This window comes from Macaca fascicularis, chromosome X (genome assembly GCF_037993035.2).
Source record: "Macaca fascicularis isolate 582-1 chromosome X, T2T-MFA8v1.1".
NCBI classification, from domain to species: Eukaryota; Metazoa; Chordata; class Mammalia; order Primates; family Cercopithecidae; genus Macaca; species Macaca fascicularis.
The window spans coordinates 91986628-92011316 of NC_088395.1; the positions used below are offsets into that span (position 1 = coordinate 91986628).

General features: G+C 35.2%; 1 protein-coding gene across 2 annotated transcripts in view; it reads right to left on the reverse strand.

The window, feature by feature from the left end:
- POF1B (POF1B actin binding protein) overlaps window positions 1-24689 on the reverse strand; it is a 107875-nt gene that overhangs the window by 66519 nt on the left and 16667 nt on the right. For both annotated transcript variants that reach the window (XM_005594064.5, XM_005594063.5), the window contains exons 3-5: window positions 18066-18146; window positions 10558-10659; window positions 5559-5741 (exon numbers count right to left, since the gene is read on the reverse strand). In XM_005594064.5, coding sequence (XP_005594121.3) covers window positions 5559-5741; window positions 10558-10659; window positions 18066-18146 — 366 coding nt within the window. The remainder of the gene's footprint in view (window positions 1-5558; window positions 5742-10557; window positions 10660-18065; window positions 18147-24689) is intronic.

The window sequence follows — 24689 nt, forward strand, 5'->3', positions numbered from 1 at the left end:
ACAAAGCAAAGGATCAGCAAAGTGATGACAGTAAAAGGAGAAGGGCTTCTAGCAAGATCATTGCTGAACTGGCTGACAATGGAAACCAGTGTGGCTTAGAATTGAGGGCTGGAGAGTTTGGTGAAGGTGACGTTAAACAGAAATGAGAGAGTAAGAGATAAAATAAGAATGTGATGGCAAGAGAAAGAGACATTCAGAATCCCAGGTTAAACAGTTTCAAGTGAAGATATAAATTCAAAGACTGGCCAAAGGCTATGTGAACTGAAGACGTAGAAATGAAGAAATTGAGAGTGAGGAAGAACCTTGAAGACAGTGTGGGAAAGGGTACTGATGTGGGTGGTGAAATTCTTATAGATGATTCTAGATTCAGTAGGAAGTGGAGAGAAGATCGTAAATTGGCTGATGAAACTGTTAAGAGAGTGACCAAAATGTCAGTAGAGAGTGATAATTCAAACCAAGGCGGGTGGTGTATATGGATTACAGAGTTTCAAAGAGAGTTGAAGGTTAGTAAGGGATAATTGATCAATAGGAACCAGAACATTTGTGTACTGAGAAAAGAATTAACAATAGATACACAAAAAACAAGCAAATGAAAAAAATTAGAGAATTATTAACACCAGCAAAAAGTTGTGCTAATGAAAGAAGCAAAATAATACACAATTTGGTTCAGCAGTAAACGATATTTTATAGCAATAATAATATAAACACTGAACACTGATTTACCAAAACTAAATGGAGATTTAACTATATTGGGATGATGGAAGGGATGAAAACAGTTGGATGAGAGATTAATAGAATTAAACCTTTGTGTGTCAGAATTATCAACAGATAATATATAACACCGATAAATCAAGACATAGCAGCATTAAGTATATGCGTACTATAAGTTTATGCATACTAAAAATACATGCATATCATTTAGCTTTATATATAGCAATTTAGCTAAATGCAAGTAAATATCACAAGACAAAGCTAACAATTGAAAATGGTTGCCTCTGGGGATCAGCTCTGGGTGGTGAAGAGGGTAGGGACAGGGAATTGCTGTTTGTTATATGCCTTTTACTGCTATTTGGCCTTTTAAACTACGCACATATATTACTTTAATTAAAAAAACTGATTTCTAAAACAGCAAATAAGTAACAACGTGTTAAAAATAAAGTTGAGTTTGCCATAAAACAGTAGTTCAAAAAGGTTTCATAGCAAGAGGTTGCAGAGGTTGCAGAAGACAGATAAGGTAGTGTTGGGAAAAAGATAGGCCCCAAATGGACACTAATTAAATTTGTGGAAGCAACAGCAGGGAATAGACGTTTACATGAAAGGCACTCATTTTCAATAATGGGGTTGAAGAGGGCAATAAACATGGAGAGAAACTTGAGCCACCTGTTAATGAGTGAGGGGATAGACAGAACTGCTGAGTTTATTGAACTAACCAGCCCTGAAATTCTATCATTGGTGAATGACATGTTAAATAAACATTATAGCGAGCTTCCCAGAAACGTGCCAGAAAAAGCACCTGACACTAAGATATGATGTTTTTTTTCAATTCATTAAAGGCATCACATCACAAATTGGAGTATTTTTCATTGGCAATAGCACAATCCAGGTGATCAGGACTGTTCCCTTTACATCTTCCCATGACTACAAAAGAATTCCCTGAATCCTCAAGCCAAGTGGAAGAGAGTTGTACACACACTATATACACTTATTTGAATACTTCTTACAAACGCCACCTATATGACAACTTGTAAAATAAGTTCAGCTGAGCTTTTCCCTGTCATCAACAGGTGTAAAATTATCTGTTCCTTGCTAATGACAGGAAAATGATCACAGTATGTTATCCTTAATTTCTTCAGGAAAGTATAGGTGACTTGTAATATTTTGAATTTGAAATCAGAAGGGTGATATTACTAGGGAGGACCATGCAAAATGTACATAAATTAATTTTATAGAATATTTTAAAGCCACGTTTTTAGATATCTGATTTTGAAAAATATTTTTAATGCCTTTCACTTTGGGGAAAGTACTTTAAAGATGATCTAATTTCATCTAAAAATAGTCTTACAGTGAAACTAATTTCTTATATTGGTGATTTGAAACATTTGCGATCCAGAGTTGGGGAAGAAGATCAATAATCAAAGATTAATTTCAGCATCTGCTATGGACTTGACACTAAGATAGATGCTTTACATATTTTATCTCATTTAATCCTCTTGTAGGATATATTGTACATTAAAGTATGATTCTTCCCCTTTTAGAGATGTAGAAACTAAGGTTCAGTCCAGCTAAGTCTATTGCTGAAGCTCATACAGCTCAGCACGATCAAGTTTTATAAATTCAGATAATTAAATTGAGTGCTTGTGTTCTATTCCTCTTTACCACGCTCCTTCCAAACTACAATTTAACTCTAAACACAAACTGTGAAAATGGGGAAAATGGGTCCTACTTTAGTTTTAAAACAGCCTAACCTATGTCTGCATATTACTCTTTAAAGATACTCTTCTACCCACATATCACGACAGGGTACATGTAAACACCAAGGAGCCTAGATGGGAGAACTCCCTCCTTTGTCCATGGGATCTGCACAAGCAGGTTACCCTGTCATCACTCTGAGCAGGAATGGACCCAATCCAATGTAATCTATACAAGTGAAATTACTAACTCTAAGCTTCCAACAGACTAGTGCTTCCAAGGGCCTATTCTATTTTCAGCAGCACTTCAACTTCATCCTTATAAAATATTGAAAAAACTGGGGGTTGGGGGCTGTGGAGGGATAGCATTAGGAGAAATACCTAACGTAGATGACAGGTTGATGGGTGCAGCAAACCACCATGGCACATTTATATCTATGTAAACAAACCTGCACATTCTGTACATGTATCCGAGAACTTAAAGTACAATAAAAAAAGAGATTATCTAAAATGGAAAAAAGAGCAGAATTTAATAAAATTAAAGAAAAAAATCCTCCAGCCTTTACAAAAGCTACATAAAAATCTCAAACTACAGTATGAATAATAAAAAGTGATATATTAGTTACCCAATTCTGCCCCTTTACTGAGTAGACAACATATAGTCTAGTCAAATGTATTATTAGATGTACTAAGCTGGGAAAAGAATATCATAACATTACTGTTGCCACTGGACAAACTCTTAATCCTGTCATACAGTTCCCATCTCTGATAATTGTCCCTCCTACCATTTCTATTGTCATTATTCTACTTTGTTTTACACCTAGACTATTAAAATAGCTTCTAATAATATTTTCTTTGCAAAGTTTTCCCCATTGATTTTTTTCAAGTTGTAGACTTTGTAGTTTATAAAAAATTTCCAGCACATATTTTTATTTAGTATTTTATGGATGAGGATGTTGCTGAGAGATTTTGTCTTACTAAGAACATATAGCTTGAGAAGAACAGAGTTAGGACAAGAACTCAGGTCTCCATACCCTGAAACTAGTCTGCTTTCTATCACCAATACCTTCCCTGTGTCAGACTCTTCTTAACCAAGTGCTTTCTTTATTTTTATACTATTGCTCAAGGACTCTCCACATAAATGACCCAAATTCAAGGAGAAACTATCAATGGGCTCTGGAGTCAGCCTACATATATATAAATCTTGGCTGTACCGCATGCTAGCTGTGTAAGTCTTTGCACATATTTTAAACTCTTTGAAACTCAGTTACCTTATATGAGCAATAAGGACAACAATAGCACCTTCCTAATCTGATCGTTGTAAGAAGAAAATTAATATGCTAACCATAGTATCTATTAGTATTTTCCTACTCAGCAACCTTCACTCATCCTCCATTGCCTACTAAAGAAAGCCCAAAGTTTTTAAATTAACACTTGAGAATCTCATGACCTGGCCTTAATGTATCATATTAACACTACACCGTAATACTCCTTGTCGCATGTCTTTCATGCCATAAAAATCAAACCCCTAACTTTTTCTGAAACCCAGAATTTACTTTCCCAAATCTATAACTTTGTTTATGTGGTTCCCTCTGCCTAGGATATTATTTCCATGCAATATCAATACCGTATATGGAAATTCTGCCCGTTTTTCAAAGCCCAGGTTAATTACTTCCTCCTCAACACAGCCTTCCTCGATTTCTCAGCCAAAATTAATTTCTTCACTCTTTTGTTCCCAAAGTGTGTTGCTTCTTCCTCTTTTATGACTGAAAACGCTTTGGTTTGTATTATGCTTTTATATGTGCCTGCCACTTTCCCCTATTAGAGGAAACGAAGGCAAAGCAAAGTTAAGGATTAGGTTGAACTGTATAAAATTGTTGCTATTATGCCAGTTTCAACCTACAAAAATGACAATTTCAAATGATCTAATCTAATAAAATGGCTTTTTTATAGTTGTATCTAATTCACTTAAGGTAAATATTCAATACCTTCTGGATTATATTCTATGAGTTATCCTAGAGGCCAATGTTTCTATGCAGATATACAGAAGAAAGACATTTTTAGGCTTTTTTTTAAATTAGAAAACTGTAAAAAATGTAGAGACAAGGGTCTCACTATGTTGACCAGGCTTGTCTTGAACTGTTGGCTTCAAGAGATCCTCCAGCCTTGGCATACCAAAGTCCTGGGAATGCAGATGTGAGTCACTGAACCTGGCTCTAGGCTTTTCTTAGATTGACAAAACATGGATTTTAAATCTTTTGTAGTTCTTTTTGACTAATGTGGCCAGAATGTATATTTCAAAATTTCAGTTCTTAGAAATAATCTCATGTATATTTAATATACAACAATCAAATTTATGTGGACTGGCTCCTTCTTTATTTTTTCTTATATTCTTTTGTCTTTTAGTAAGAGGTGCCTATGAAAGAGGTCAATTGGAGATCTAGAAAAATACAAGTGATGGTTGATTCCCTATTGTTCTAGTTATTAATGTTAGTTTTACCAAGATACAAGAAAATATTTTTCCTTCAACACTTGTATAGCAGATGTTTACAAGATTCCAAAGTCTTCATAACATAAATTACCAAGAATTGTATTACATGAGATTTCTCCTTAGCAACTAAGTTCTAGTTTCTATTTTGTCAATGTGATACATAATAAAATCTATACATATTTTGACTTGATTCTCAAGTCAAATAATATATTCTCAAAGAAGACATACAGAAAGTATGTATATATTCTCAAAGAAGACATACAGGAAGTAAATACTAGTTTGTGAAATGTGACCATTGAAATCTTAGATAATATAACTGCCAATTTATTGTTCATTTAAATATGATACCTCATGAAAATATTTAACATTGCACAACTATTGGGCCCATTTTAGAACTGAAGATCCGCTACAGATTAGGTATTCATTAACCGGTTCATAACTAACCTCATAGATTTAATGTCTTAGTGGACCTAAATTGTTTTGTCTTCTGAGAGAAGATGGGAAGATTTGTTCTAAATATGCTATGACAAGGCACAAATACCAGTGGTATAACTTCTCAGTATTTTGATGAAAATTTAATGGGAGCACCTGCACAGTGGTATGAGAAGAGTTCAAGAATGTTATTTAGGTTTGTTAAGGAATCAGCTGATTGATCTTACCTGCTCACAAATCTGGCTTGATCCACTATGGCACAGTTCATTTCCAGTATGTGTAGAAATTGGATCATTTCCTGTGATGGCTTGGATTTGCTGGCTAGAATCAGGTTGTTGCCAGTGTGCAGAGTGGATGACCTGGGGCTGTTGGACAATGTGATGATGGCATTGAGCCTGAGGATGGCACTCCTAAGACACATACACATGCCAAAAACAGCCACTTAGGATAAACATTACTAATCAAGAAAAACATCTGAAACCATTTTTTTTAAAATTTAATGTTTTCTTTCACTACAATTCAAACCCTAGGATTTATAGTTTTAACTAGTGATATTTTTTCAATTTTTTTCATTGGGAAAATTTGTATTGAATTCTGCTTTTATTTGATCAAGTTGTCGTGACCATCCAAATACTTATCTAGATTGGCCAAGGCATTGCATGTTCTAATTAAATTAATATTCCAGCTATATTAACACTAAAATCATAATGAATATTAATATTAGTATTACTTTGATGACTCAGTAGGCACTTCAGAATCTAATTACATAAAACACGATAATACTGAAGATATAGATAAATTTAAAATGAAAAAATAATATAGTATAGTGATTTTCAATGTCAGGAAGCATATTAGAGTCACAGTGGGTGGGGAGCAAAGTTCTTATCCTTATGAAACTTAAGGATAAATTTATTAAAAAGATAAAAAAAGCCAGCCACTGAAACTTCAGACCTAGAAAACATGGATTCTAACTCTGATTTTATCACTAACTCTGATCTTGAGAAACTGTGTATGCAACCTTTATGAGCCTCTGTTTTCCCATTTATAAAAGTGAAGATGGTACATATTCCATTGGGGTGCTATGAGAAGTAAATAAACTAATGTCTATAAGTTGATTACTACAAAGTAGGTGAGTAACAAACATTATTATTATGATCGCATCATCATAATTTTCATAATCATCATCAACTTTATCATTTACCCTAATAATTTTGCAGATGGAAAAAAAAACTCTGAGGTCTAGAAAAGTAAGAGAATTTGCTCATAATAACACAATTAATTAATGGCAAACTTGGGACTGGAACTCATGATTTACAGCTTAGACTTCTTTTAGGATATTAGGCTGAATTTGCACTGACCCCAAGATATTCTGGAATTTGTTGTTTTTAAACTAAATTGTTGTTATCTGCTTATTTGTCATGGCTTTTTTTCTGGTAAGTATAGAGCACGGACTAAGAAAAGATATCTAGTTATTTTAGTTTGGGGGATTTCAGGCATACTTGAATTTGCTTTCTTATCTTGTGATTATTCTACTTCGATAAGAGACATCTGGAAGCCTGTTTTCAAAAGAAACATACTGTATTTTGAATCACAGTGCTATATGTATGCACATACAATTAATTTTGAAAGTATAAATGTAATGCACTATATCCTTTTGACTATGGAAAGTTGACCTATATTAATACAGTAAAACACTTCATATTTTAAATTTTTATATGAAATAATTTTCAAGCTATATTAAATGAAAAAAAACAAAGTACAAAAGAATGAAATAGTATACTCTTTCTGCTGTAACTTTTTTTTAAGTGACATATACATTTACAAATATATATAACTGCTTTGAAATGCATAGACCAAAAGAGTTTTAAGAGTAGCTGCTTCTGGGAGGAGAAACTGGGGACAAAAGTGTCTGGATAAGGAGGTTTATTTGTCACCGTATACCTTTCAATGCTCTTTTTATGCCTCTCAATTTTTTTATACTTTAAAATTTTTCCATGAATAAAAATTACCTTTTCATGTATACAAAAAATATTTTGAAAAAAATGAAATATATATAACAAACACATTTTACAAATAGAAGTTGCCTTGGTAGATATAAAGATAATAAAGGTCATAGAATAAGTTCATGGTATCATTTTCTCTAGACTCTTTTCAAATATTACACACTTTGTACATATACTAGCACTAAAATCTTTACAGTGTAGGAATTTTGGGGGTGAATGTATGTTACATTATTATTATCTTTTATGTTACAAAATATCTTCATATATTGGAATGAGGTAAAATTACACTGATAGTCTGAGATGACTATCACTCATCGGAGAGCCTGTAGGCTATTGAAATAGAACCTCTCCTGAAGGAATAAAACAAAACAAAACAGTATGTTCCTCACAAAGCAAGTTAGGAAACTCTTGGAAAGCACACATCACTAGAGGGCAATAAAGAAAACAGAACCTGTTTCTTAAAAATCTTCCTGGCCGGGCACGGTGGCTCATGCCTATAATCCCAGCACTTTGTGAGGCCAAGGCGGGTGGATCACGAGGTCAGGATATCGAGACCATCCTGGCTAACATGGTGAAACCCCGTCTCTACTAAAAAATACCAAAAATTAGCCGGGCGTGGTGGCGGGCGCCTGCAGTCCCAGCTACTCGGGAGACTGAGGCAGGAGAATGGCATGAACCCAGGAGGCGGAGGTTGCAGTGAGCCGAGATCGCGCCACTGCACTCCAGCCTGGGGGACAGAGTGAGACTCCGTCTTAAAAAAAAAAAAAAAAAAAAAAAATCCTTTGTTAGTGTATCAGTTGTCCAGTTGTCTCTTGAATAGAACACTGACATTCCCGTCATCTGTGGTGCCTTGCAGGTTACCTGAGCCCATTTGGCCTATGAACCATTTACTGGTACCACTGAGGTCTTAGCAGGTTTTCAGTTTTTAATTCTTACACCTGACTACTAAAGTTCTTTTTCTAAAGCAAAATGTTCATATATTCATCATATTTTTAAAATACATAATAAGCTGAATTTTTAAAGTACAAAAAGATCAAACATTTCTGATTTGTCATATTGTTTTTCCTTTTTGATAGAGTAAAAAGAATTATGATGAGTACAAATCATATGAACTGGATAGTTATCTTGCACCTGGCACCACTTTACCACCCTTCCACTACAAAGATCTCTTTTTTCTTGAACAGTTCTCATCTCCTAAGAGCTAGTCCTATTTGATTTGGTCACATGTGACGGTAAACAGGTTCATCCAGACTTTGGCTTTACTCAGATTGTCCTAGTTTATCTCCATCACTGAGGAAACTACTAGGACAAAGCAATTGAAGTTTGCTCTATCTGCATGGTTTCTTTTACATTGGGTAGCTTTCATGGCGGTTCCCAAACTCCCAAACTGTTTAAGTAATTAATAAGAAGAAGTGGGCATAAACAAGTAAATACTCAAGAACAGTAAATAGCTGCAGTATTCTCTTAAAGGAGCTAGTCTTTAGTTGTTCCAGCTGCACAGCAACAATGTACAAGATATTCAATCTTTTACTCTAGAGTCAATAATTAGAAACACTATTTGTTCTCTTGAAAATAAGAAGCTAGAAGCAGCATGAAATGATTTGCCTCTAACATTCCTTATTATTTAAAACGTGTCAAACTTATTTTCTGTAGCCCAGATGGATAAAGGACAGATGTTATAATTTGATTTGTTATAAAGGAAAACACTCCTTGAAGAATAGGTACATTTCATGAAATTTTTTCTACTTGGTATCATAATGTCCAGAAATACTCTGCTGCTCCTCTGTAAGATATGTGTTCAATACAGATCATAGCAAACCCTTCAGACTATATCCAGCTTTCCAAGCAAACCAAAATGTTAAAGATTTGCATGTTTATGATTCTGAAAGTTGGCTTCATTTTAACTGAACACAAATAAGTAATAATGTATTAGTTCCTATGAATCTGGTATGTCCACAAGTGCTCATAAAAATAAAATGAGTTCTTATGCCAAAAAGTTCAAAAAGGAAAAGATATAATTTTTTAGTCAGTTTGATTTGCATATGAAAAAAATGATTTTGTTATCAAAACTGATTTGATAGTGTTTTAACTGCCTATTATGGGTCGAATTGTACCCTCCCACAGCCAAGATATGCTGAAATCCTAACTCCAGTAACTCAGAATGTGACTCTATTTAGAGACAGAGTCTTTATAGAGATAATCAAGTCATTAGGATGGCCCTAATACAATATGACTGGTGTCCTTATAAAAATGCAAATTTGGACACAGAAACAAACATGCACAGACAGAAGATGATGTGAAGACACACAGGAAAGTTTCCATAGGAAGACAAAGTACTGCAGTGATGCATCTACAAGCCGAGGAATGTCTGAGGCTACCAAAAGCAAGGAGACAGGAATGGAAGAGTTCCTTCTCTGTCAGCTTCAGAGAGAACATAGCCCTGCAAACACAGTAAGTTCAGACTTCTGGCCTCCAGAACTGTGAGACAATAAATTTCTGTTGTTTTAAACCACACAGTTTGTGGTACTTTGTTGCAGCAGCTCTAAGAAACTAATACACTGCCCTAGTTCAAGAATGTCCAACAGACAAGTCCTGGACATTGGACTGGACATGCTTGTATGAACTGAGAAGAGCAATATGAAACCTCAGTTCATTATAGTAACAACTCTGCATGAAGGACTTGTGGCTCTAGATGCCATGGAATTACTGTGGCCTTGCTGCAGTTTTATACTTGGTCTGTCGATTTGAGCGTAACAGAATTTTTTAAATGTACTAGAAGCTTTAGTTTTCTAGATCTTTTACAGTATATGGTATTTCACATATCTGTTCCTATGTATTGTTCATTTAAAATTCATTCTATATTAAAAGAATTAGAACAAAATTATGTTTTAAATTATGATTTTTGTTGGACCAGTTTAAAGGATAGCACACAAGGCATTGGGATATCTATATTAAGTTCAGATTCTGCCATTAATTTTCTATGTGAATTCACATATCCTGGTTTCAATTTTCTTTCAGTAAAAAGGGGACAATAATACTTCACATGAAAAATGGATATGAAAGTATTAAGGATGGTATGAAGGGTTCTAGATATCATAGCATATTATAAGTCATGGTGGTCTTGCCTTGCACTTCACAGTTGAACGTCACTTGAGCTCTATTAAAATACTCACAATTCAAAATTATACACTTAAAAACAAGTTTTTAAACAAACATTACTCACCTGGTCAGTATTTAGCTTCTCCACTTTTCTTATTGTTTTTTCATAAATAACGTTGTTTCCTGGGAAGAAATGGCTTCCTCTTAGGAATTGAGACAGTGGTTCCTAAAATGATAGTAAATTATATGTTTTGTTTTGAAAGTTGTCTTTTCAGAGTAATGTTAAATTAGGCAAATATCCAGTGTCTAATAGGCTCCGAGGTAGTGGCCGTCCTTAGGAAGAGAGTGGAATGACATCCCAATAATGTTGGTAGATGCAAGGAAATAATAATAAAGGTAGTTCCCTTTATCAAAAAGAACAATCTGGATTTCTCCTATTACATTTTACTAGGCCTAATAACGTCTTTTGTGGAGATTGGTGGAGAGTGGAAAAGATAATTTTCTCTCTGTTCCTAAGGCAAGATATAATGAGTTTCCTTCGAGGTATGCAAGCATGAGGTCAATCTCATTTAAATTGGGTTCACTGGAAGATTTCTTTCTATGCAAAAATTGTTGGAGAAATGCAAAATAAACATATTTCAGCATGACTAGGCCACAAAGTAGGTAGAAATATATTAAAGATTTTTTTCTGCAACTCAATTGGGTGCCCTTGAAATGTACAATTCTTAATTGTGATTATAATCAAGGCTAAGACTCTCAGAACAACATATGTTTTGAATATTAAGAGCAGAGTAGAGGCTTTAAGAGCCACTTTATCTCCATATATTCAACTAAATTGCTGTAAGATTAGCTGAGTGCCTAGAAGACGTCAGCCAACGAAATATAGGCTGGTGACATGTCCAAAATCTGAAAGAAACTGGGGAAGAGCTAATAAGAATCAGACCAGGAGTCTAAAATAAATGTCATATGCACCATGTTCTTTTCCCTTCCTTTCGTTTTCATTTGAAGTCTACTTGTGTAGGGAGATCTGGAGTTGTTTTGTTTGTTGTTTTTCTATGAAACACAATTTGCATTCATTTATTTTGTGATATAGGGGAATACTATAGAAGACCACATAGGCAAGCCTGTCACTGGTTAATGTATTTAAGAACATTTCAAAATCAACAAAACGTGCTAGGATTTTTGTAGTCTGCTATTGTAAATACTCAGAGCAGCTGGACCAAAACACTGATTGTTTAAAAGGGAAGATGCTATCGAATCAAAAGTTACATACTTACTGTATTTAAGTTTGAGCAAAAGGTGTTTTAACCAACTGTTCCTTGGAGACTTTGGTAAAACAAATATATAAGTGACCAAATCTGTCTAGGTGATGAAGTATTAAATCTAAAGCTGAATATATTTAGAAAGATTTTCCTAGAAGCTATTTTGTGTTTGTTTGTTTTTGTAAAAGAGCCCCTATGGTAGTTATGTGCAATCATGAAACACATGCTTAAGTGCTTGCTATACACAGTGTACTTTGCTACATGCTTTGAGGCACAAAAATATAAGTCTGACTTATTTTATTACCAAGAGCATTTAATATTGATCAGTATTCGTCAAACTATGGTAGATAGCCTATTTTTATTCTGTCCTCAAGCTAAGAATGGAAGTTAGATTTTAAAGGACTATAAATAAAAAACAAAGTCCAAGGCCCTATGTGGCCAGGAAAACGTAAAATATTTGTTATCTGTTTCTTTACAGAAAAATTATGCCAATCCCTGATCTAGATAATATATGAACACAAACATGTATGCAAAGTAGAAAGAGACAAATGCCCTTACATGTACAGAGAAAGAACTTACGGGATGGAGTTCAGAGGAAAAAAACTGAGTTCCATCTGATGGTGCTCTAGTAGGGTACCTGGATTAGGTGGCACTTGAAAGAAGATTAAAGTGGTCTTTGAATATGAGAAAACGGAAGAAAATGGTATTCCAAGTGAAGGAAACAAAACAATTAAAGTCACCAAGTTTGGAAAAGTGTAAGTTATATGTCTAGGACACACTTAGTAGATAGAGCTTGGTTCTTCAAGCAGTGAGAAGTCTTTATGTGCTTTTAAACAGGGGTATGAGGTGAAGTTTACTTCAGGGAGATTAATTAGAGGAAGAGTACAGATTAGGACACTGGTAAGATTATCCCAATAATCAAAGATGGTACTGTTCAAAGATGACTCTGAGATCTTGAATCTGAGGAGTCTACTACATGGTACCAAAAATGAAAATGTTGAGACATTTTATGTGCTCCTAATAAGAATCTAGGTCTGATTATGTTTTTATTCCCCAGAACACTTAGCAAACTACATAGTGCATACTAATCCCTTTAACATGTGGCAAATGATTGCAAATAGCTCCCAAATTGACTCTTTTACAAAAAAATGTCTGGATAGACACTCAGATATAGATGTTTAACACATAGGTGAAAATGCAGGTCTGGAACTAAGTGGGGAGTGCAAGGCTACAGATCTATTATATATATCAAGATCACCTGCTCACTAGTGCTAGATTAAGCCAGGCAATTGCTGAATAGTCAAATGAAGAGCAAATATAGAACTAGACATGTCTCAAGAGGTCTTAGAGGATAAAATATTGTAATTTAAGGGAAGAGTAATTTTCAAGAAGCAGTGGGAAGTCAAAGGTAAAAATGTTTCAAAGTGGCCAACAGATGAGAATTATAAAGTGGATTGGATTTGGATTACTACAAATCCATTGGGTTTGACTACTAAAATCAGTGGAAGAAAGTATAATGGGAGAGAAATCATTGAGTCATAAAACCTATATTTCAGTTCTTCCTCCTCCTATGTGCTGCAGAAAATCAGGTAGGCCATTAACCTTATCAGAGGCTCAGTTTTCTTAGCATAGGGAGGGTAATGCAGAATATTAAGTAATATCATGTGTTTTAAAGTACCCTTAATCTATAATTTTAATGTACAAATTACATTTGTTTTAAATAATATTGTAATATAATATTTAAAATCCATACTGTGTTTTAAATAATATTGATAATTCCCTTATAACTTTTCTACAAAAATATACACAAGTAGGCTTACTGAGGGCAGGGACTTTGACTGTCTTGAGTACCACATAGTGAGTGAATAGATGACTGAGTGAGAAGGAATGATATGAACCTTCATCTTAGGAATGTAACCATCCTCTAAGAGAGGGAAAACAAATTTAACAAAAGCATGAAATTTTTTTTTTCTGTGAAATGAAGTTCACTATAAACGATGAACAATCATTTTTTTTACAAGACAAAAGATGGTCTAGGCACAAACGATGTTGATTCTGTCTCGAATATTTTGGTCATATTACTTGAATGACTTACTGAAAAAAAACACCTCCAAATTTAGGGGACTATTATTTTCCCCAAATCTGTAAGAAAGTAAATCAAAAGTTGATATAAATAAACAATTCTTTGAAAATAAGTCAACAAAATAAATTCAATCAGAAGTTTTAGATTTCTCAACAAATGAGCTGCTAGACAACTCTACTATTTTGGCACCTTCTTTTTCTCAACCTGTCCATTTGAATTGGTGCCAGATCTACCCTAAAAATTAATAGGTGTTTTCAAAGTGGCAGATCTTATAATTTTAATTGTAACAGCTAGAACCTCTGGCAGTAATTCTCACATCTAACAAAATATATAATCCCCAACATCTACTTTACTGTTCCCAGGCCCCAAAACCTTAGTGGAAAATTTTTTAAAAAAAGATTTGCTGATTTGGCTCGTTACAATTTGAAGATATCCAACTTCAAGTAGACCCTCCAACCTTTGTGGTTATATTTGTATTCATCAAATTCTTTATAACGTTGATAATATTTTCATTTTCCTCAACTCCTGTGCTTATACTCCGTCTTTCTCCTCCTATTTACAGTGAAAACCAAGATAATCTATCTAATTAGATCTCTCTATTTTCCTGCACATCTCAAAAATCTCTTTTTTCTGCTCCTTCCGTCCACTTAAGGAAAAAGATGCATTCTCTCTCTCTTTCTCTTTTTTCCTGAAGTCATTTCTCCATCTGTACCTGGAATCCCATTCCTTCTTATGTCTTCCAGAATATTATCCCATTTGTCTACTTTCTCTGTTGCATCTTTAGCCTTTCTTATTACTGTTAATGGTCAAACTCTATTTCTCCAACGTCATCTTCTTGGGCCTTTTGGTCATTTGAGATGGTTGAGCACCCCATGTTTGCATTTGCTTCAGTTACGGTGTGTTCACATCCCTTGCTGATAACCTCTCTGTGAAAATGGCTCCTTCCTTCTGTTCACTTAAAGTAGACATTTCTCAAAGTTCTGACCCAATCTTCTCCATTACCTCTTAGTGATCTCACTCATTCCCATAGCTTCAACGATACCTTTAAGAGGAATGATTCCCACATCTCTGTCAAATGTGACCTTTGAGTCATTTTTTAACTGCCTATTAGGTGTCTTTGTTTCTATGCACCTAAAATGCTACTGGTTCAAATAAAACTCAAAATTTCACCCTTTTCTAAATCTACTTCTCCTCCCACTCACATTTCAATCACTTTAAGTGGGTCACCTTACTCTCAGTGTCTCAAGCTAAAAAGTTTAGGGTCATATTGACTTTTCTCCATATCCAATAAGTCATCGAATCTTGTTAAAGCTACCATCTAAAATAGCTGTCGGAAAAGATATAGAGTGATGAATTAGCATCAGAAGACCTGAGCAAGTTATACTTACTCAAACTTTCATTTCCTTAGTAGTAAAATAATGCTAACAACAAGATTAATCATACTAATACCTTAAATACCACAATAAATCCTTCCCTGATTTCCCCCAAACAAATATATTATCTCTGACATCTGAACTCCAATAATAATTTATCCGTAGTCCTTTCATGGCATCTATCCTACATCTCATCATGTATTCTACATAGCTATTTGTGGACCTGTCTTATTTCTTTCCCTGATAAGAGCTGTATGCTCCTTTAATTTGGGAAACATGTCTTATTTCACTTTCTGTTGAGAGACTGTATAGTGTCTTCCCCATAGCAGGAGCTTCACAACTGGAAAATTAATGAAATTGATTAGTATTAATTGGATTATATCCACTAATGGAACAAATGTATTTCCTTCATTTCTGGATCAGATGTTAACCAGAATGCATAAATCCTTAGATTAAATGATGACAAATGGAGATCAGGAACAACAAAAAATAAACAGACTCAACAGAGATAGAAAAAATCATAATGGGACATGTGGATTGAGATTATTTTAATTACAGGAAAAAGAAATAAAGATTAGACAAGCTGGGAGGTGAAAGAGGATGAAATTGCTGTTTAGAAGGCTCAGCTTATTATAAATATTGTAATTAAACCAGAATCTTCTCCTGAGGGGATTTAAAAGAGCAAACAAAAAAAGAATCTACTTAGATAAATAAAATGGGGCGTATAGCTAAACAGGATTTTCAAGCTATTTTGTAAAACAAGTTAGATTACTTTTCATTTACAAAGCATCATGAAACTTGAAATTTGCTTCATTCCTCAATAATGTAAAGAGTTAAATGATTTAAAATGACCATTTTCTTCAACCTTCTGCTGGGACTTTGTCCTGAGAGAAAAATCGATATGACTGTATTCAACTACAAGTTGAACAAGTTTGTAGTTGAACACAGTCATGTTGATGAGGTCTCACAGGGGTAGGCTCAGTTTTTCCAATATGTTAGGTATTTGCATATATACTTCTAATTTCTCCGTTCTCATAACTACATGTGGGTAAGGGGGTGCATAAGTGAGTATTAGATCCTAATTCACCTCCATCATCAATTGTCCTTCATTTGCAAATGTTTCACTCCCATCTCTCTATTGTTCAATTTCAGTTCCAATTTTGCTCTTTTGTAATTGAATGGTTTTGCACTAGCTAGGAACTTAAGTTGAAGAAGGTTGGGACTTTGTTTTGTTTACTGCTTTATCCTCTAGTTCTTAGGGCAATTTCTGGAATGCAATAGGCAATCAATAAATATTTATTGAGTAAATGACTGAATTTCTCTCTGCTTCCATTTTTTTTTCACCTTTTTAGGATTAACCAGGACATAATATTGAAATTGCCCAGCACGGAGTATATACCCAATAGTTATTAATTTTTTTTTCCCTATTAACTAAAGAATAAGGATTCATCCAAAGTCATGTAAGAGTTGCTGGCAAAGTGGATTGGAATCCAAATGATTGGACATTTTAAATCTCTCTGGATATATCCTAGGCAAGCACAGCAATTCTCACACTATGAAAATAATGGGTATCTAGAACTAACTCTGAAAGCCAGGAGTATCAAGTGCAATATGCATCCAAGTATGCATATCCCCCAGATTATGTATAAAAAGAAAGAAAAAGAGAGAGGGAAAGGAAGAAGAGGAATGTGTGAAGTGACTGGCCAAGTAACAGAAAAAGATATGCTATCCTCTCCCAGGCCCTTTCCATCTCCCCCTCCCTACCTCTCCCTCTCTACCTCCATCATTTTCAGATTCATTGCATAAATATTTGATTCTGCAAAAGGAGGAACAGGCAACTGATTTAACTGTAATAACATGCCCTTTCAATATTTACATGGATGTATGAAAGCTCAAGCAAATGTCCAAAACAATCACTCCTCGACTCAGAGCCTCGTAGGTTCATACCGACACACATGCACAACTAGCAGCCTGCCTAGCTAAGGAGCCATGAGATTATTTTTAATAAATAAGTAAATGAAGAAGAAAGGGTTTAGATATTAGCAGAAGCTTAGTACATCTTCCCCACTCACTTAGAATAGTAGGAAGCAGGCCCCTAATCTAACCCTTTCCTTTCCACAGCTGAAGTAAATTTTTTATCTTATAAGGGAAGGGCAGGATGGCTTCACATCATGGCAGAAAAATAAAGAGCAAAGCAAAGAATTATTGTAGTCCTCTCTGGATCATACTGTTGCCAATTGTGAAACCGATGTCCTTACAACCTCCTAGAGCTTCCTGTTGCAGCTAAAAAAAGGGGTATGTGTGCATGAATGTAAATGCATGTGTTGAGGATGGCTTATTATAGTGGAATCTCAGTTTGTGAAATGTAAGGATTTATATCTCAGTAAACAATAATAATGTAATTTTCTAAAAAACTCATTTCTGGGCACAAAAGTTCACACACCACAGGCAATACAGGCATAGGGGCACTATTTAACTTTTGACCTTTAATTTTCATCTTCCTAGCCCATATCTCCATGGCAAAGGTAAATAGTCTGAAAACTCCAACCCCTGGTGTAGCAATTGACAGAGCTTTTATGTGAAGCCTGTAAAAGAACTTTGTCCCTTTTTTCTTTCGTTCAAAGTGCATAAAAGTCTTTTGTAGCATAAGGGTGGGACCATAGAAGAGGAAAATGTTTACAACCCAATAATTTCCAACCTGCTTGGAAGTATTGCATCTCTGAGTCAGAATATATAGACGCCTGGTTGTCTGGCATTAAAGATGACATTTATTGATACTGATAATCAGCAATTTACTTTGTAACTGTAAGAAAGTCCAACAATCTGATCTTAAGGATCTGGTAAGTGATTAAGCCTTTTTGTTTAAGCAATTAACTTCTAAAGAATTATATCTTGGGAAAAGTTTGTGTCTTACCTGTTCAGGATTTTGTACTACATATTTCCTAATAGTGGTCTGTGGATATGTATTAACTTTCACTGTTGGAGAATGAAGTTCCTGTAAAGAAAAGATAAAAGCTGGATATAATCATAGTTATTTAATTACCTTGGAGCTATCAATAACAATAGGGAACAATTTCCAGTGTGATATTTTTAGTTATTTGCATGAATGATGATGTATGATTTAGTTAATTTTAATTTCAGAAACATGTATAAAAGCATGTGTTCTGTGCCCAGCATTTTACTGGGTACTTGTATTATACTCATTTCATGGTATTTCATCCACATTCCAAACTATATTTGACAAGCATTTTAAAATGCTTGTTTCATTATAAATGATTACAAGAAAATAATACCTCAATAGTGATGAATTAAACCTCTGGTTTGGAAAAGACATCTTATCTTAAAAACAATGAAAAGAGACACAAAGAGAAAAACGTGTATGTGTGTGTAGTTAAACATATAAATCTTCAGTGTGCTGGAAAGAGAGGACCATAGATATCATTGTAAAATGTTGATGGGAAAAGAATTTTTTTAGGGGGTTCATGTAGATTTATTTATTATTTTTAACTTTTATTATAGGTTCAGGAGGACATATGCAGGTTTGTTATATAGGTAAATTCATGACACAGGGGTTTGTTGTACAGATTATTTCATCACCCAGGGACTAAGCCCAGTACCCAGTAGTTATTTTTACTAATCGTCTCCCTCCTCCCACCCTCCATCCTCAAGTGTGGGCCAATGTGTATTGTTCCCTTTTTTGTGTCCAGGATTTCTCATTATTTAGCTCCCACTTACAAGTGAGAACATGCGGTATTTGGTTTTCTGTTCCTGTGTAAGTTTGCTGCGTAATGGCCTACAGCTCCATCCATGTTCCCACAAAAGACATGATCTCATTCTATTTTATGGCTGCCTACTATTCCATGGTGCATATATATATATATATATATATATATATATATATATATATATATACATCACATTTTCTTTATCCAATCTGTCATTAATGGGCATAGTGATTTCATATCTTTGCCTTTGTGAACAATACTGCAATGAACATTCATGTACATGTGTCTTTATGGTAGAATGATTTATATTCCTTAGGATATATACCCAGTAATGGGATTGCTGAGTTGTATACCCAGTAAGGGGATTTCTGGTAAAAGGGTAGTTCTATTTTTGGTCCTTTGAGGAATTGCCACACTAATTTACACTCCCACCAACAATGTATAAACTTTCCCTTTTCTCCACAGTCTCACCAGCATCTGTTAGGTTTTATTTTCTTCTGACTTTTTAATAATAGTCATTCTGACTGTTATCAGATGGAATCTCATTGTGGTTTTGACTTGCATTTCTCTAATGATCAGTAATATTGAGCTTCTTTTCATATGCTTGTTGGTTACATGTATGGCTTCTTTTGAGAAGTGTCTGTTCATGTCCTTTGCCCACTTTTTAATTGGGTTGTTTGTTTTTCTCTTGTAAATTTGTTCAAGTTCCTTATAGATGCTGGATATTAGACTTGTCAAATGTGTAGTTGACAAATATTTTTATCCCATTCTATAGGTTGTCCTTTCACTCTATTGATAGTTTCCTTTAATGTGCAGAAGCTCCTTAGTTAAATTAGATTCTGTTTGTCAATTTTGCTTTTATTGGGATTGCTTTTGACATTTTGTTTCTAAGTCCAGAATGGTATTGCTTAGGTTGTCTTCTAGGGTTTTTAGAGTTTGGGGTTTTACATTTAAGACTGTAATCAATCCAGTTTCAATCTTCTGCATATGGCTAGCCAGTTACCCCAGCTCCATTTATTGAATAGGGAGTCCTTTCCCCATTGCTTGTTTTTGACAGTTTGGTCAAAAATCTGATAGTTGTAAGGTGTGTGGCTTCATTTCTGCACTCTCTATTCTGTTCCATTGGTCTATGTGTCTGTTCTTGTACCAGTACCATGCTGTTTTGGTTACTATAGCCCTGTAGTAGTTTGAAGTTGGGCAGCGTGATGTCTCCAGCTTTGTTCTTTTTGCTTAGGATTGCCTTGGCTATTTGGGCTCTTTTTCTCATTCTATATGAATTTTAAAATAGTTTTATTTCTAGTTCTGTGAAGAATGTCCTTGGTAGTTTAATAGGAATAGCATTGAATCTATAAATTACTTTGGGCAGCATGATCATTTTAACAATATTGATTCTTCCTATCCATGAGCATGGAATGTTTCTCCATGTTTGTGTCATCTCTGATTTCTTTGAGCAGTGTTTTGTAATTCTCATTGTAGAGATCTTTCACCTCACTAGTTAGCTGTATTCCTAGGTATTTCGTGTGTGTGTGTGTGTGTGTGTGTGTGTGTGTATGTGTGTGTGGGGGGGGCAATTGTGAAAGGGATTGCATTTCTGATTTTGCTCTCGGCATAATTGTTGTCCGTGTATAAGAATGTTAGTGATTTTGCACATTGATTTGGTATCCTGAAATTTGGCTGAAGTTGTTGATCAGCTTAAGGTAGTTTTTGGCTAAGACTATGGGGGTTTCTAGATATAGAATCATGTCAACTGCAAACAGGGATAGTTTGACTTCCTCTCTTTCTATTTTAATGTTCTTTATTTCTTTCTCTTACCTGTTTGCTCTGACCAGTACTCCCAATACTATGTTGAATAGGAGTGGAGAAAGGGGGCATCCTTGTCTTGTGCAGGGTTTCAAGGGGAATGCTTCCAGCTTTTTCCCTTTCACTATGGTGTTGGTTGTAGGTTTGTCATATATGGCTCTTATTATTTTAAAGTATGTTCCTTCAATACCTAGTTTATTGAGACTTTTTAACATGAAGCAATGTTAAATTTTATCAAAAGCCTTTCTGCATTTATTGAGATAATCATGTGGTTTTGTCTATAGTTCTGTTTATGTGATGCATTGCATTTATTAATTCATGAATGCTGAACCAGTGTTGCATCCCAGAAGTGAAACCTATCTGATGGTGGTGGATTGGCTTTTTGATGTGCTGCTGGATTAAGTTTGCAAGTATTTGGTGGGGGATTTTTGCATCAATGCTCATCAGGGATATTGGCCTGAAGCTTTCTTTTTTTGTTGTTGTGTCTCTGCCAGGTTTTGGTATCAAGGTGATGCTGGCCTCATAGAATGATTTGGGGAGGAATCCCACCTCTTCATTTTTTTTGTAGTACTTTCAATATGAATGGTACCAACTCTTCTTTGTACATCTGGTAGAATTTGGCTGTGAATCCATCTGGTCTTGGGCTTTTTGTTGTTGTTGTTAGGTTATTTATTACTGATTCAATTTTGGAGCTCATTATTGGTCTGCTCAGAGATTCAATTTTTTCCTGCTTCCGTCTTGGGAGGAAAAATGTGTCCAGGAATTCATTCATCTCTACTAGGTTTTTCAGTTTGTATGCATAGAGGTGTTTGTAGCAGTTTCTAATGGTTATTTTTATTTCTGTGAGATCAGTGGTAACATCCTCTTTGTCATTTCTAAGTGTGTTTATTTGGATCTTCTCTCTCTTCTTCTTTATTAGTCTAACCAGTAGCATATGTGCCTTATTAATTTTTTGAGAAATGAACTCCTGGATTTGTTGATCTTTTGAATGTTTTTTTGTGTCTCAATTTCCTTTAGTTCAGTAATGATTTTGGTTATTTCTTGTCTTCTGCTAGCTTTGGGGTTAGTTTGCTCTTCATTTTCTAATTCTTACTGTTGTGATGTTAGGTTGTTAATTTGAGATCTTTCTAACTTCTGGTTGTGGGTGTTTAATGCTATAAATTTCCCTCTTAACACTGCCTTAGCTGTGTACCAGAGATTCTGGTATGTTGTGTCTTTGTTCTCACTAGTTTCAAAGAACTTCTTGATTTCTGCCTTAATGTCATTATTTACCCAAAAGTCACTCAAGAGCATGTTGTTTAATTTCCACGTAAATGCATGATTTTGAGGGATTTTTAAAAATTTGACTTCTATTTTTATTGCGCTTTGGTCCAAGAAGGTGTTTGGTATGATTTCAGTTCTTTTGCATTTCCTGAGGATTGTTTTATATCTGACTGTTTGGTGGATTTTAGAGCATGTGCTATGTGATGATGAGAAGAATGTATAGTATGTTGTTTTGGGGAGGAGAAGTTCCATAGAGGTCTATCTGATCTATTTGGTCAAATCTTGAGTTCAAGACCTGAGTATCTTTGTTAAGTTTCTGCCTTGATGAGCTGTCTAATACTTTCAGTGGAGTGTTGATGTCCCCCACTGTTATTGCATGGGAGTCTACATCTCTTTGTAAGTCTCTAAGAACTTGCTTTATGAATCTTGGTACTCCTGTGATGGGTGCATATATATTTAGGATAGTTAAGTCTTCCTGTTAAATTGAAATATTTATCATTAGGTAATGCCCTTCTTTGTCTTTTTTTTTTTTTCTAATCTTTCTTAAAGTCTGTTTTGTCTGAAATTAGTATTGCAACCCGTGCTTTTTTATTTTTTCATTTTCTTGGTAGATTTTTCTCCATCCCTTTATTTTTAGCCTACGGGTGTCATTGTATGTGAGATGGGTCTCTTGAAGACAGCATTTTTTGGGGGGAGTCTAGGTTCTTCATCCAGCTTGCCATTCTGTGCCTTTTAACTGGGACGTTTAGCCCATTTACATTCAAGATTGGTATTGAAGTGTGTGCATTTGATTCTGTTATTATTTTGTTAACTGGTTATTGTGCTGGCTTGTTTGTGTGGCTGCTTTATAATGTAACTGATCTGTGCACTTAAGAGTGTTTTTCTATTGACTGGTAATGATCTTTACTTTCCATGTTTAGTGCGCCTTTCAAGATCTCTTGTAAGGCAGGTCTGATGGTAACAAACTCCCTTATCATTTGCTTATCTGAAAATAATCTTATTTATCCTTTGCTTAAGAAGCTTAGTTTGACTGGATATGAAATCCTTGTTTGATGATTTTTTTCTTTAATAGTATTGAATACAGGCCTCTAATCTCTCCTGGCTTGAGGGTTTCTGCTGAAAAGTCCACTGTTAGCCTGATGGGTTTTCCTTTGTAAGTGACCTGTCCTTTCTCTCTAGCTGCCATTAACATTCTTTGTTTCATTTCAACCTTGAAAAATCTGCTGATTATGTGTTTTGAGGATTATCTTCTTGTGTAGAACCTTGCATGGTTCTCTGTATTTTCTAAATTTGACTGTTGGCTTCTCTAGCAAGGCTAGGGAAGTTTTCATGGACTATATCCTAAAATGTTTTTCCAAGGTTTTGCTTTCTCCCTGTCCCTTTCAGAGTTGCCAATAATTCATAGATTTAGCTTGTTTACATAATCCCATATTCCTCAGAGATTTTGTTCATTCTTTTTAATTCTTTTTTTCTTTATTTTTGTCTGACTGTCTTATTTCAAAGAGTCAGTGTTCAGGTTCTGAGATTCTTTCCTTGGCTTGATGTATTCTTCTTTTAATACTTGTGATTGCATTGTGAAATTCTTCTAGTGTGTTTTTTCAGCTCTATCAGATCAGTTAGGTTCTTTTTTCACTACCTATTCCATGTGTCGGCTCTTGTATACTTTTATTGTGATTATTAGTTTTCTCAGATTGGGTTTTGCCATTCTCCTAAATCTCAATGATCTTTATTTCTATCCATATTCTGAATTCTGTTTCTGTTATTTCAGCCAGTTCAACCTGGTTAAGAACCTTTGTTGGAGAACAAGTGTGATCATTTGGAGGACATAAGCCACTCTGTCGTTTTGAGTTGCCAGTGTTCTTGCATTGGTTTTTTCTTACCTCCGTGTGTGGGTGTTCCTTTAACTGCAGTGTAGGTTGAACACAGTCAGTAGACTTCTTTTTTGGATGTTTTCACAGGGCTGAGATTTTGTGCAGGGTCTAAATAGCTGACTTCTTGTCTTTGGTTTCACAGGGAGTTTTGTTAGTGAGGTATTGTTGTTGAAGCTTTGGGTTGTGATCCAATACGTGGCGCTTAGGCATAGCAATCTGTTGGTAGGCTCTTCCGCAGTCCCGTTGCTCCTCTGTTATTTCCTCACAGTTGCAGCTATGCTCCCTCTCAATGCCCTGAAAGTGTGGGCTCCTCTCCCATTTGAGTGCTGGCTGTAAATTGTGGCTTGGCACTCCAGGGATGGCCATTACAGCTCTATGGTGATATCAGTGTTTGTTTTCTCCTCAACTTGGAGGCAGCAGAGACGACCTTAGCAGTGGTTGTGGTCAAAGGTCTTTTACTTGTCTCCCGGGGGCTCCACCCAGGGAGATACAGGTCAGCAATCACTCAGTGCTATCAGCCCGGGATGGAGGTTCTGTGCTGTAGGCCTAAGCCGGGGGTTCCCTGCCTGGTAATGAGCAGGCAACGGGTTCCATGGCAGGGAAAAGAGTTAATATCATCCATATAAAGAGAGTTCTTATATATCAATGAGAACAAAATCCTATAGGGCTACATTTCTAAGTCAGTTATAACCTTTATCCCACTGTCCAGTGGTTTGTTATGTATGTGGCCCATGCTAGTCTGTGAGCTCCTTGAAAATAGTGATTGTATCTAATTTATCTTGGTGCAATATGTGGCACATACTTGGTGTTCAGCAAATGTAAGCTGAGTAAGTGCATTACTCTAATTGACCTAACTCTAATCTAGACCAAACTGAGAAG